Source organism: Pygocentrus nattereri, chromosome 27 (genome assembly GCF_015220715.1).
Source record: "Pygocentrus nattereri isolate fPygNat1 chromosome 27, fPygNat1.pri, whole genome shotgun sequence".
Classification (NCBI taxonomy): Eukaryota; Metazoa; Chordata; class Actinopteri; order Characiformes; family Serrasalmidae; genus Pygocentrus; species Pygocentrus nattereri.
In genome coordinates, this window is record NC_051237.1 from 10,253,867 (window position 1) to 10,268,556 (window position 14,690).

At 39.0% G+C, this 14,690-nt stretch overlaps 1 protein-coding gene across 1 annotated transcript; it reads right to left on the minus strand.

Moving 5' to 3' along the window:
* Positions 1 to 1,448: 1,448 nt before the first annotated feature.
* Positions 1,449 to 9,921, minus strand: dclk3 (doublecortin-like kinase 3). The gene is made up of 5 exons (XM_017692978.2): positions 9,605 to 9,921; positions 6,083 to 7,605; positions 5,839 to 5,971; positions 4,448 to 4,615; positions 1,449 to 3,992 (listed from the first exon to the last, which is right to left on the minus strand). Exons 1-5 carry the CDS (start codon positions 9,666 to 9,668, stop codon positions 3,574 to 3,576), a joined length of 2,307 nt encoding a protein of 768 aa, XP_017548467.1. The 5' UTR covers positions 9,669 to 9,921; the 3' UTR covers positions 1,449 to 3,573.
* Positions 9,922 to 14,690: the final 4,769 nt, after the last annotated feature.

The following is a 14,690-nucleotide window of genomic DNA, read 5'->3' on the forward strand; positions in this document are numbered from 1 at the left end:
CAGATAACATGTAGTAAATAGGTTATTGCAAGTCAAAGTCATTAAAATCAACATGCTACCAGTGCTTTCACTGTTTGACATAGTGACCCAGTTTGTTCTTCTCCATTTGCACAAAATTACTAAAATGGCTACACTAGACACACTGGAGTAGAATTAGCCTATTCATATGTGAATCAGTGGTAAAACATGACACGTCTTGATTTAAAACACATAACCTAGAACTGAACATGTATAATTGTAGAATGTAACTCTGTTGTAGTAAAATAGTTCTCTTTTAGTCAAACTATTTATAGAAATGTGTCAGCTTGTTACAGAGAAAGCTGAGGAGGCCAAGGTTTACTGACTTACAGACCAGATCTCTCAAATTCTGGAAGTGTTTGAACCCAGAACATTATAGTAACGGAGAAATTACTGCAATGCATTTCAGAATTGCTGATATCTTAGACCCTCTGCAATTATGCTTACCTATGTAAATTGGAGCAGATGGCTCATTTCTGAATATGATTTCTAAGGATTTTGAACACCTGGAGTGATTCATTTGCTTTGAATTCTACATTTCTTTCTGACCATTAAATCCTCTCAGCCACTTTTTTTGCATAAAATTGTCTAGAGATGAATATTCCTCCCCTGACCTCATAAAATTAAAATTTTATGTTCAAGCGTTCATCATATGTAAGATTGCAAAACACAGGTACACCAAACATTAGCATTAATGAAGTGCCAATATTAAAAGAGAAGTATTCGCTTCTGTTTTGTTCCATATGTTTACATTTAACTTCAGTAGATTAAGGTGTAATCAGGAAGTGGGTGATATGTGTAAGCTTTCTGATAACATATGAATGATGTTTGTTTCCAATGATATTACATCAGAGACTCCCTCAATCATTTGTGCTCTGTTCTAATGATCACTTTAACGTAATATCTAATAATGAAAGACCTTGCAAGAGTTAGAGGGAAAGCCAATGTTAACTCTTAGGGGAGAAAAGTGTTATGGCCTATCAGAACTTAGAAATTATAATTAGTTATAAACTTGACAAGAAGCGGAACCCCAGACAAGTATGACTGGACTGTTTCTTAGCGTTTGTTAAAGAAAAAACAGGTTTTACATGTTTTATCAATGTAGTGCTTGTAAAGCAAGTTATGTAAGACAATCCACATTTTGGTAAATAAAGGTCCTGAGGAAGTGCTGTAAGTATATAACTGCAATACATTTTCCAGCATTTCTTCGATAAAAGGTTCATTATGCAGTGTAAGAGAGTAAACTTTACATACCTAATGGTGTTTTTATTCAAGGAGTAGGGATGTTTAGAAATAAGACTTTTGTATTCTAATCTCTTACTGTGTTACTGTGTAAGTACAGTGTGTCAGTACAAATAAAAATACCTAATACAGACACTTAATAGTCATTCCTGCACTGCTAAATGTTTCATCCACTGTTAACACAAAGCTCTTGATAGATCCTTTATTAATACAAAAATAACAGATAAATGAAAACATATCCTTCATGTACAGATATGCAATGCCATGATAATGATTTAAGTGAAAGAAAGAGAAATTCTCGATCTACGTAGACGTGGACTACTAACAGGGCTACTGATACATTGTAATGACTGACTCTAACCAGCTGGACATCTAATGGGCCTTAAATGGCTACCTTCTTTCCACACTGTCATTGGCACTCAGGTTACACAGAGCAGGCCCCACCTCCACTTTTTGGGTTCTTACAGTGGTGAGAACAAAAAGCTCCTTTTACATATACTAGGTACTCTCACTACTCACTCCTTGTATGTTTACATGAAAAGAAATGAAAGGAATGGTTTTATACACAGATTCTCTCTTTCCCTCTTATTAGCACAACTCTACAATGAATAGGCCTACACAGTGTAGTTTCTTCATCTTCCAAGTAATATGCCTTGGTTTATTAGTGGACTGTAAGGAGCAAGTAGCTGCTTTAACTAATTAATTTGTTTTAGTGAGAAATGTTTTGAATAGCGTTTTACATTAGATCAATGCACTCTTTCTAGGAATGCACAATCATCAGAATCATATGACTATCAACAGATATTTGCTTATAATGCTAATAATGGCGTTGGATAGATTTGTCTGATATTTCAAACCAATGTTTGTGACACATTTTTTGTACTCTGGTTTAGGTTGCGCTGAACTACTGCACTACAAAATCTGCATTTTGTTAATTTTACAGCATTTGTAACCAACTACAAATGGTTACATATTACATATTACATTTCTCCATTATGCTAATCTGGGGCGTCTAGTCCCAGATTCTACAAATGTTTATACAATAGTATTATTAGATACGCACATCTTAAATATCAGATATGGTCATCAGCGCACAGTTCCCATACTGGTGCTTACTTAACTTACAGCACCAGTGAAACAAATTGCAAGGTGGATTTCAATTAAATGAGACTCTATCCTTGACAATCTGACCTTGTTTAAATGAGCTCAGATATCTATATTAATTCAGTGCTACATTATGTACTGTCCTCAAAGGTGAATTCTACTGATTTTTCCAAATTTCTGCATAACTCATTAAGATATAAACATAATCATTCAGAGAAGCTTGTTGTGAAATGCTCAAAGAAACTTGTTCACAGTGATGGTGACAGGAACCAGATGTCTAAAGAGTTTAATGCTCTAAAAGCTGCCTCACAGAACGTCACAAAATGGTTAAGATTATGCTGTCTGATATATAAGTTTTGAGATATGATTTTGCCTAAAATATATTCTTCAAAGTTCAAACTTGTACCCAATGAAAGCTTTTTCCCCAAATTTACTGCTATTTTAACTTTGTCACCATTACATATAAAACTCAAATACAAATGTAGGTTCCCTAGTCATTTTGGATAGCAAACAAAAAGGGCTAGAAGGCTAGCACAGGGGTTCCCATCCTTTTGCATGGCCCACTCAAAAACGACCACAAAAGCGTCTGTGAGACATATGAAGATTTTACTGATCTGATATATTTTTTTCTGACTTACCTAAGAAGATGGCTAATCTTGTTTGGCAATTACCAAATTTGATAGGTTTAGCTACATATTTATTCTCCAAGTGTACAGTACAGAGGGCAGTGTTCTCACTGCATTGCAGTGCATGCTACTCACTGCTGTATTCCCTTTGCTTTGGTCTATGCTTGTTTCTCTTGGTTTTCTCTGACTGAGATATGACGGCTGCTTCACTAGTTGAGGGCCCAACTTCAGGATCATTCCTTTTGAAAGGCCCTTTTAACCGTTTATCAATGGTTGAAAAGCAAAATGATTAACACTGACATGCACTGAAAACACTGAGCTAGTAGATGTGTTATGGACATTGTGACTCCTGGTTCAAGTTACTGCAACTGTAAACTTCTACAGTCAAATTCCACAAACAACTCTGAATTTCTGTGTTTACATCTCAATGATTGAATAATTTCGAAATGTAGAAAAAGTGGTGGAATTCTCTTTTAAGTCAAGGTGTCTTATCTGGAGGAATTTTGTGTTCTGGTCTTAAATTCCACGTGCCTTACTGAGCATCCTGCATATTTCTAATATCAGATGATCTTTCATGTGCGTTTTAAGATATCTGGTCCGTTATGCTGTTCCTGCTTATTGTTGGCCTTTCTGGTATATTCTGGGTGCTGTTCTGCTTGCTGTGAAGGTCCAGAAGGTGTGCACTGCTTTGTTGTTTGTCTGTTTGTTGTGCTAATGTGTCTTGTACATGACCATTTTTACTGGCCTCTCTTCTTTGTACTGGACTTTCAAGAGTCTGTTGGTCTCTCAACATGTTCGGTTGAGGCCGATTGCTCTTATCCTCTCTGCTGCCCGGTTTGGGTTGGTCTTTGCTGTTGACTGTGATGCTATTGCTGTTTGTGTCCCCCTTGTGGTCAATCTGTGATGTTGCATGCAGAAGCCATCTGTCCTGCAGAGTTTGACTGGCTGTTAACCTCGTAGCAGGATCCACTTCTAACAGAGCCCTAATCAGAACTTTAGCTCCTGCAATGGACACATGCACAAACAATAACTCAACCTGTGACCAGGGAGGTACTGAACACTTGCAAACGGAATGGTTCTGCATAACAGAGTTGCATAACACAGAAATTTCAGTGGTTAATAGAAGTCTACCTTAGCACTTCTTTATATACACTCCTAGTGTGACTATCTAGTGTCATTTTCAGGACTATTTAATATCTTGTATAAAGATTTACCACCCAGGATGGAGTCTACTGCAATATTAGTCAAATTGTTCATTTGAGATATTTCTGTAGTTTTTCCTAATATATGTACAAATATGAAGGGAGGTTGGAGAGGGAGGGATGCAGTGTGACGTACTATCCACCAAGGGGGCCTTGCACTAAAAAAACATTTGTCAGTACTCTGAAAAACATACATGACGTTATAGAGCAGATGCATTTTATTAGTAAAAGTCAGGTGTCTTTTCAGGGTCACACCTTCAGAGACATGGTCCCAGTAAGGTGACAGGAAGTGGACGTCTCCCTTCTGTATGAGACAAAAGAGTTCCTCCTGATTGCGGTCTGGACTGCGGAATGGAGGAAACCCACTCAGCAGTACAAACAGTATAACTCCCATTGCCCAGTTATCTACGGCAACACCATATCCTACAGAAAAAAGACACACAGCTGAAGACTATAAGCAGAATAAAAAACAAAAAAGACAATAATATGGTGATCTGAGACCTGTACACCAACCCATCTGCATAAAAAATAAATGATAAAGGTTTTATGAAATCCTCTTGCCTTGAATTATACGAGCTTTTCATAAATTGCATAAAACATTCTTATTTGCATAGCAGCCTCCCAAGTAGGTCAAACCTGGAGGCTAAGACTCTGTTCTGCTGAGTTTGGCTCTATTGCTGAGAACGGAAGGTTTCCAAAATGGGAATCCACAAGACCACAACTGGCTGTGCTCTTGCTGCTGGTAAGGTGTACATATACTGTCAGCATGATAATTGGCAGTCTTGGTAAAGTTTGGTTAAAAAAAAGAGAATGAAAAAATGTCTCTGTGGATAATTATATCACACTGAAAGTATCTGGAGAAAATCTCAACTTTAACTGAAATAAAATTAGTCCAAGAAAACAAAACCCTTATAATTAAAAAAAACACATGTGGCACAATTATTGGAACTACTGCAATTTATTATTTACTATAACTGTTATTTACTATTTAGCGTGACCTTCCTTTGCTAAAATAACAGCAGTAACTCTTCTCCCATAATGCTGAATAAAACTGGAGAACATGTAACAAGGAATGTGAGATGACTCCTCAATCCTGAATCTCTGCAGATCCTCAAGGGTCCTAGCTCATACCACGCTTAACAGTAGGGATGGTGGACGTTTCTGCATAACCATCCTTGTTTTTACACCAGTCTCTTTTTTCATATTGCCAGAAAGGTCTATTTTTGTGTCGAATGGCAATGAATGACTATCATATGGCTATGGAAATTCGGCCTCTGGGACACTTCATATTTATACCCTAAAGAAACTGGAAGTGGTTCATACATCAAAATCTTTATCAACAATGCTAATAAATATAATAATTATTGGGCTGACTATGTATGACCCATTTTTCATCCTATCTGAAGTGTCAAATCCATGGTTTGAGAATGACAGTGCATGCCTCTTTGTTATATTAGACAGACAGAACAGTGTAATTGGCACTCTTCTGTGTGTGCTGAGCTATGGTTCATGTTGTCTCATAAGAGGCTATGATTTACTAATAGTGGGGGGAAAAGAAAAAATTGTTTTGTTTTTTAACATTTTGTGAAATGGCACTATTAACCAAATGCAATTCCAATTATTTAAATCAAAAGGTAGCTCTTCACCTGTTTCAGCAAGTATCTCAGGTGCAACATAAGTTGGTGTGCCACAAACTGTGAACACTGGCTCTGTCACCACCATGGCCAATCCGAAATCAGCCAGCTTCAGATTGACGCTTCCATTGCCATGTCGTTGGACCTTTGCATCAGGTTGAGAAAGACAGTAAACAAAAAACTTTGATGACTTCAGACTATAATTTGCTGTAATCAGCCGGTCATAAAACATTCAGTTTGTTTATGTATGTCTTACCAGAAGATTTTCAGGCTTGATGTCTCTGTGTGCAATGCTCTTGTTATGGATGTACTCCAGAGCCTGGCTGATGTCTCTGATCATTTGGGCTGCACACGGCTCACTGAATCGCCCGCTCTGGGCAATAGCATCAAACAGGTCACCACCAGTGACCAACTCCATCAGAAGGTAGACATGTGTGTCTGTGTGGTGTGAACACAGTAGCTGCACCAGACGTGGGTGTGCCAGGTTGCGCAGCAGGGCGATCTCATTCTGGATCATGTGACTACGACCCTGCAGCTTGGCCTTGTCCACCATCTTCATGGCAAAGGTATGGGTGCAGCCTCGCACGCGGCATTCTCGTACCACTGCAAAGTTCCCTACACCTACCACGCAGCCAATGTCATAGTAGTGCTCGATTTCTTCTGGGGAAACCTCAACACCGTCAGGTGGAAGCTTTTGCTGCCAGTCTTGCTGAGCCACTATTTCTACTTTGGGCTTCTCATGCTCAGGAGGTGTTTCTGTTTGGGTCTCAGGACTGAGGACACTTTGAAGGGCATTTGAGTTATTGACTGAATTTGGATTGTCTGGTTGTACTTCAGTCTTTTGATGCTGCTGTGATGGATTTCCCACCCTGCTGTTCTGGGATGGAGGAACTTTGCTATGATTATTAGACCTCTCAGATTTAGCACACTGTCTGTTTCCAATTGGGGGAATAGGTGCACCAGCCCCTCTACAGCTCTGACAGTAAACAGATTCTTTTTTCCTCTCTGTCCCTTTCTCATCTTTAGTCTGAGCTTTAAGGTTTCCTCTCCAGTGCTCCCACTCTCCTCGCTGCCTCTCTCGCCTACCTTTCTCCTTCTGTCTAACATGTGCTCTGATTGGCTGCAAATTGTTGGCTGCTATTTGAGTAACCAGTGGCTCAAGGGCTACATTTAGAGAGTTGTTGAGCTGGAGGTCATCGTCCTGGAAACCACTATCGGCCTTGGCTGCTTTAGGCCTTAAGATCCGCTCCCACAACCTCAGCAAATGTTCACGGTAGCTTGAACTGTCAGGATACAATTCCTCCAGGGCAGACTGTACTTCTCCAAGGGATGGACGACTATTCCCAAAGGCCAGAAAGGCATGGTCAAAGTGGAAGAAGTCTGAGAGGCTGCGAATCTCTCGACCAGATGGACTGAAGAGGCGGCGGACACGGCCATTGCTCCAACTGGGAAAACCAAGTGCTTCTGATACGTCAGCTATGAGCAGCTCAAATGTCAGCACTGCCCGCCGGTTTAATAGAAGAGAGATCTTACGCAAGTCGTGCTCACCACATGGCCGAACCACTGTCACGATGCGTGGTCGCACTGGACTTGCTTCTGCATGCCGTCCATGGTAGCCACTTGCTCTTTGCACCTCCTCCCATCCATATGAGCCAATCACAGCACTTTCCAAGTGTCTATAGCCCACCGCATGTTTCGGGCTCTTAGAGCCAAATGTGTATGAGGGTTGAACGTGCCGAGGAACAGCATTTGGGCATTTAGGAAGTCTAGCTCTCTGATCTGAAACATACAGACAAACTTGAGCTCACGTATAAAACTTCAGTGTTTAAATTATAGAACAGTATTGTGATTTTTGCACAGTTTGGACAAATTTCCCTTTACCAGGCTAACAGCTGGCTCCTGAGCTGCAAGTGACACTTTTACTACCCTGTTGTGGCTCCACAGCAGAATTACATTTTTAGGTATAAGTACAATAATCCTCCTTTGCAGTAAAATAAAACTTTGCTGATCCTTCTAGCAGAGTTTTAACAATAAATGGCCTTAAATGCTGGAGTTAAAGTCGAATGTTGAAAAACATTTTGCAAGAAACTATTCTACTTTTGAGGGAGAGTTTCCTACCAGAGATGTGGGAAAAGCAGCTATAGCTCAGCCACAGCTTAAACTAGAGCAAAGTAAATCTACATTTTCATTTATATTTTTTGTCCCATACTGGTACATTAGCCCACACTGAGACTGGACAAATACAATGTTGTGGCTCCCAAGATGGTTTGATTTTTGTTGAAACAACAAAATGGCTCTTCTTAACATTTTGGTTGCTGACAGGTTGCTGGTTGATCATTCAAAACATGGCTGGTATTCAAAGATTGCTTTTTGTTCTGTACTAGGGTTACAAGGTTAATGTAATAACAAGTAATGAAAGTTCATGCTCCACCAGTGAAAACTACCCTAGAACCAAAGGATACATGATCAGGCTTCAGGATGATTTCTATGACTGTTTCTACTGTCCATTTTATTGGTAACAAACCACACAAAAAGTATTTTTGAGATCACTTAAGAACCGAGCAGTTTGAGGCAAGTGTATGACAATGATGCAGTTTGCTTTATGCTAATCAGTGATGTACATGCTTACATTATCTGTTACTTATATTACCCTTGAAGCTCCGGGGCATATCTACCCTCTGACATTAAACACGTCTTGACTGACTATATTAGGTGTGTATGTAAGTTGAATTTTAGACTACATCAAACCTCAAACCTTTAACACCGTTAGTACTGAATTAACACCTTTTAAGTTGGGCCAGACGCAAATAAACAGTGTAGGAGTCAATTAAAAGCTGTGTTTTATCCAGCTCATATGTAGGTGTGGTTCTTTTGAACACTTTATGACAGTCATATTGCTAAATCTACATCTCCTTGGAGGAGAGGTCACAGAGTTGTGCTACCTTTGTTAAAGCTGCCTGCCTTCCTCACCTGGAAGATGATTTAGATGATGTTTCTGAATTTCCTGTACTGAAAAAAAAGGCTTTGTCTCAGCATTGCATTCAGGGAAAAAAAGCACCCTGGGGAATGAAGGAGGAAGTGCACAGCTTTAATAATTCAGTGCAGGTGCATGACGAGAAGCTGCTCTGAGCCAGTATATTCTCAGATAGCACCTCACACTCCAGGGGAACGGAAAAGGACCAAATCTGATCGTGTCGGATCTGCTTACACAAGACGCAGCAGTGTGTGTGTGTGTGTGTGTGTGTGTGTGTGTGCGTGTGTGATAAACCAAACTAATTCAGTATGTCAATTAAACATGTTATTGTACTTCTTCATATTCAAATCAGCATTAAAAACTAAACCATCAAAAACACCCAACTAAAGAAAAAAATAAGTACAATGTTTTTGCCAGAGGGAGCTGGACAGACAGGCTACGTCTATGTCTTGTTCCAGACTCGGACAGGGTCTCTTACATTGTGTGGTTTTAATGAAGCTGCAACACAGGAAAAAAACATCCCAACAACTCAGACAAAACCTCCCAGTGAACTTCTTACAACTATAAGCTAAATTGTGGGAAGCCAGTGACAGTGAAGCCAATCAAAGCAGACATGTCCGCTCTCTTCTTCTTTAGTATCTGAAAATAAACCTTCAAAGGACTTTGTTCTGCCACACAAGAAAAGAAAAGCAATGGCAGACAAAACTACAAATATTTTAGAAATGGCCTAGGTGGGCTTAAAGAATAACCACAAAGTGCTAAAATGGTGCAGATGATGCGTTTCCATCTTTGTATGAAAGTTACCTGCCACTTTCCACGAGTGTCCTGCAGGCTGAGGCTCCAGGCGTTGTTTCCACAGAGGGGTCATGCTCTTCTCCAGCTCCTCGGCCACACACACTGAGGGCCATCAGGTAAGAAACTTCGTTACGAAGCAATAAACTCGGACCAAACTTCTCCTTTCAAACCTTGTATCGGATAAAGTCTTACGCAACGAGCTATCGAAGGGGTCCGATCTTACACGTCAGGTAACACGGGAATATCGGGAGCGCGCATCTTCTAGACCGCGGGACGAGCTCACGCTACCGGATACGACACATCCTGATGCACGAGCGTCTCCACAGTAACCGTCCACCTCTTTAAATGCAGAGCGCTAAAGTACTAAAGTACTGGCTCACGCGCTCGACGCACACACACAATGAAGCATGCACTGATAGGCTATCATAACTCTGCCATGTCCACTGAAAGGACACAGGCAAGGGCAGAGCTGATAGCTGTTCCTCTTTACATTTGCTATTGCAGACAGGTTTGTGTGTATGTATGTATGTATGTATGTATGTATGCATCTATCTATCTATCTATCTATCTATCTATCTATCTATCTATCTATCTATCTATCTATCTATCTATCTATATGCTATAGATAGCATGCTGTGTTATTTTGTTGAGAGAAGCAAGAATACATAAGACAAAATGATCTACTAAATGTAATGGCTCTAGGGTCCTAAGTCTAATGCTCAAATCTAAGAGGTATAAGAAAAGGCAAAGTACTTCAGGCATGCAACCAACTGAACAGAATGAAATTCCAACAGTTTTTCAAAATGTTTTCATGGTCAAGAACATAAAAACATATCCGAGCCCAAATCACATACATTACTTTGCGATTTCTATTTTCCAAAATATGATTTTCAGTTTCACTTTTATAGCTTATGTCCCAAAACACATTACCCATTTAGGCACATTTAAACAAAAAATAATGATGTTTAGTGTTGCTTGTTACACCATATAAAACTGTTTTAAGATATTACTCTTGTCTCATAACTCTTTGTAACTCTTTAACTGTTTTTTTTTTTGTATTATATGCATTTAAGATGACAGGAGTACAAATTGGTCTACTTGATTTGTCTATTTGTAATATTGCAACACCCAAGCTAATGTCACTTTTTGTTGGTGTGTTCCTTTCCCTCCTTCATCATTTGCACTTCTACCATCTTTTACTTAAGTCATTGTTTCACCAAAATAACAATGCTTTTATGTTTTAGTAGATGTTTAAGCTACTTCACTCACCTCTGCCTACAGCCCAACTCCTGAACCACAGTTATTCAAGTCATGTATATACCATTTTTATTAAAACCTTCATATGCTGAATCAGGTGTGTTGGCGCAGAGAAAACACTAAATGATGCTTTAAAGAAGTTAATTTGACTTGCAACAGCCTCAAACTCACTGCAGTGGAACGAGCTCATTCAGGAAATGAAATACAAACCTGTCATTTTATCACAAATCAATTAACTGTAGGAACATAAAAAATAGAAGTCATTTGTTTTGTGGGTTTTTTTTTTTCATAGAAACTGTGCACATCCAGCCAGTCTTGGTCCACTCAGTTCCAAATGGAATTCAGGCATCCACAATTATAAACACTCAGCAAAGCGCCAACAAAAATGTAGATTCCTTTGAACAAATATGGTAAATGTGTGGGCTCCAAAATCTACTCTCTTATTTTGTGTGTTTGCATTTTTTTCACCACAAACCACAGCCACAGATGTGCAGCTGTAATGAAGGCAATTTGAAGCTGAAATGCTTTCCATCTGCTTTTCCCATTTTTTTGTTTTTGCTCTCTCCACCTCAGTCTCTGCAGTTTCAGGCACAGTTCATGCAAAACATCCCAATACTTTTCATTCTGTCCATTGGACTCTCTTTCTCTCTCTGCATGGGTGCATTTCCATGGTTACTACTAACAAAAGCCTTCCCTTTTGTGTCTGTCTTTCTTCTGCTGTGAACTGGGTATTATCACATCCCAACAATGTGTGTGTGTGTGTGTGTGTGTGTGCTTGCTTTGGTAGTGTGCATTTGCATTTGTACCTCGCAGTCTTTGCATCTTGTGTCACCTCCAGAGGGCACCACACACATGTAGCAGAGAGCACAAATCTGAATGCATATACATGCGTCAATAAGCATGTTCATTCACACACAACTGCATGACCCTTTGTGACTATGAGAAAAGATGTTGAATGGAAAGAAGTGTGAGGCCTGTTAATAACCTGATACAAGCACCGCTACTACCACTACAGCTGTAATCCTAAGAGGAGTTCTAGACATTTCTACAGGCTTCCAAAAATGAGCTTCACCTCTCACCTCTTTTCCTTGAGGTCATATTCTCAGATACTCACTCTGTCCCTCTTCAGCACCTGTTTGTGTCACATGTCAAACACATGACCTCAGTATTTAGTCACACATTTGTGTTTGATTAAAGAGACTGATAAATTAAACAAAAGACATGAGGCATGAGGAGTAATTTGGCTGTTTGAAGTATTTTATCAATATGGTTAAACAATGTGATGTATTTTGCAACATATACAGTATACAGCGTCTACATCTCTGCAGCTTTTGTAACTTATGTGAAAGTATGTGTACTCTGTGTTGAGTTGGCAGTAGTAAACTGAAGTAACTGGAGAAGACACATGGAGGCCTATGAATGAGCCAGCAGTAGTAGTAGTCTGCTTATTAAATATCACACATATATACTGACAATTTACCCTGCAGTGTGAGTATGAAGGCATTTCACTTCATACAAACAGAAAAATGGCATTTCATCTAACAACCATAATATCAAATTACTACTAAAGTGAAAATTGCAGCTGTCACTAATCACAAACCACTTATGACAACTTTATAAAACTGTACCAACAGCATATGTGTGTTATGCAGTGGATGTGATCACTATCTATTACCATCAGTCAGGAAAAGTTATTTATTAGCCTTATCACTAAACTTCTTTAAAATGTTTAATATTTCATATTGCAAACTACTCCGTCTCTTAACAAGACTGCTGAGACCACTTCCTTACTTTACTCTGCTAGATTGCAAGTTAGCCTGCTAAAGGCTACAAGGCTAACAACAACCAAAAAAAGACACTCAATTCTGACTCTACACCAATGTTATAGCCTGAAAAAACAATTATTCACAAATTTAAAAAATATAAAAACAGTTATGCTCAAACTTTTCAAACGAACATTTTGTTGTGCAGTTTGCCTGGCTAATTTGATTAAATCACTGAGGTTAACCTTTTATCACCTCCTTCCCCTCTGCCTCAGGGTGAGAAACTAACCTATAATGTCATTGATGTGAAGCACTGCTGTTAATGAAGCATCAAAAGCAATTTGGCTGCTAATGGCGCTTCCTTGTGGAGGTTTTAAGCCTGCTAAAACTCTGCAGAGTAACCATCTACAATCTGAAAGTATAAAACCCTGTCAGGAACAATCAATAGAATGATGGCCTAGTTCCCCAGACTCAGATTAAGCCTAAATCTACACTAAAACAAATTTGGTATAAGACTAGGCTTAATCCCTGTCTGGAAAACTGGCCTATAATGTGGCAATATGCCAGATAACAGAAAAAGGCTAGGAAATGATATGCAGATGAAATTTGAACTACAGTGCTATGAAAGTATATGCCCCTCACGCGATTCCTTTTATTTTTGCTAATTTGTGACATTTGCATATATTTAATATTGCATATTTCAGATCATCCAACTTATTTTAATATATAATAAATACAACATGAGTAAAGACAAAATGCAGTTTTAAATGATCATTCCAATTAGTGAAGGTAAAGATTTATTTAAATGTACATCACCCATGGGAAAAAGTAATTGCCTCCACCAAAACTATTATACTTGTTATGCCACCCTTGACAGTAACAACTGCAATCAAACTTTTGTGATAACTAGCGATAAGTCTTTTACATCATGGAATTTTGGGTCATTCTTCTTTGCAGAATTGTTTTAATTCAGCAACATGGAGGGATTTTAGCCCATTTAAGGTCAAAAGAACTTTGACTCAGCCACTCCAAAACCTTAATTTTGTTTCTTTTGAGCCAATCAGAGGTGGACCTGCTTATCTGCACACAAGCTTTATCTCTTTGTGTTCTTTTTGGTCAGCCGTGGCTTACACCTTGCATGTTGCCATTTTTTGCCCAGATTCTTTCTTATTGTGGAGTCATGTAGAAATGTTTGTATATCTTCCTTTGTCACCACCTGGATGAGTTCTGGATGTACTCGTGGTGAAATTTTGGTAGAACAGCCACTCCTGGTTCATTGCTGTTCCGAGCTTTCTCCATTTGTGGATAATGGCTCTCATTGTAGTTTGCTGCAGTCCCAGAAGCCTTAGCAATGACTTTGTAACCCTTTCCAAACTGGTAGATTTTAATGACTTTCACATTTTCACATTTTAATGTGTTTCACATCTGTACTTGAATCTCTTTAGAATGTGACATCATGTGCTGCTTTTTGAGACCCTATAGCCTGCTTCACATTGACAGACAGGTTCTATTTAAATGATGTTTGGATACAACAGGTCTGACAGTGATCATGTCTGGGTGTGGCTAGTGAAGTTAAATCGAATAGTGAAATGAATTTAGTTAACTGCTTCACACTGGACCAGGTAGGGCTGAACAGCATTTTTCCTTCAGTAATTGAAATCATCATTGAAAATAGCATTTTATGTTTACTTGGGTTACCTTTGTCTAAGAATAAAAGTAGACAGATTATCTGAAACAATCAAGTATGACAAAAATGCATAAAGGGGCAAATACTTTTTCACAGGATTGTATATGGATATGTAAGTGTTCAACTGTGCAAGAGTTTCCTAACAAGAATCTTTTTGCTAGAAAATCCTGAGCATGAAAGATAAGGCGTGACTGTCTTTGGGGAAAAAGAACTCAGAAATTCCTATAAGTCCCCACTAGTGTAGAGTTTATCTACACAGTGTGTTCAGGCCTGTTACATTGTATCTGGCTTTAATCTGCTCTGAACTGGGCCTTCTTTCTAGATTTATACCTTTTAGCTCAGCAGAGAGCTCATGTGAGGTCAGCTCTGTTTCATACATTACACTATA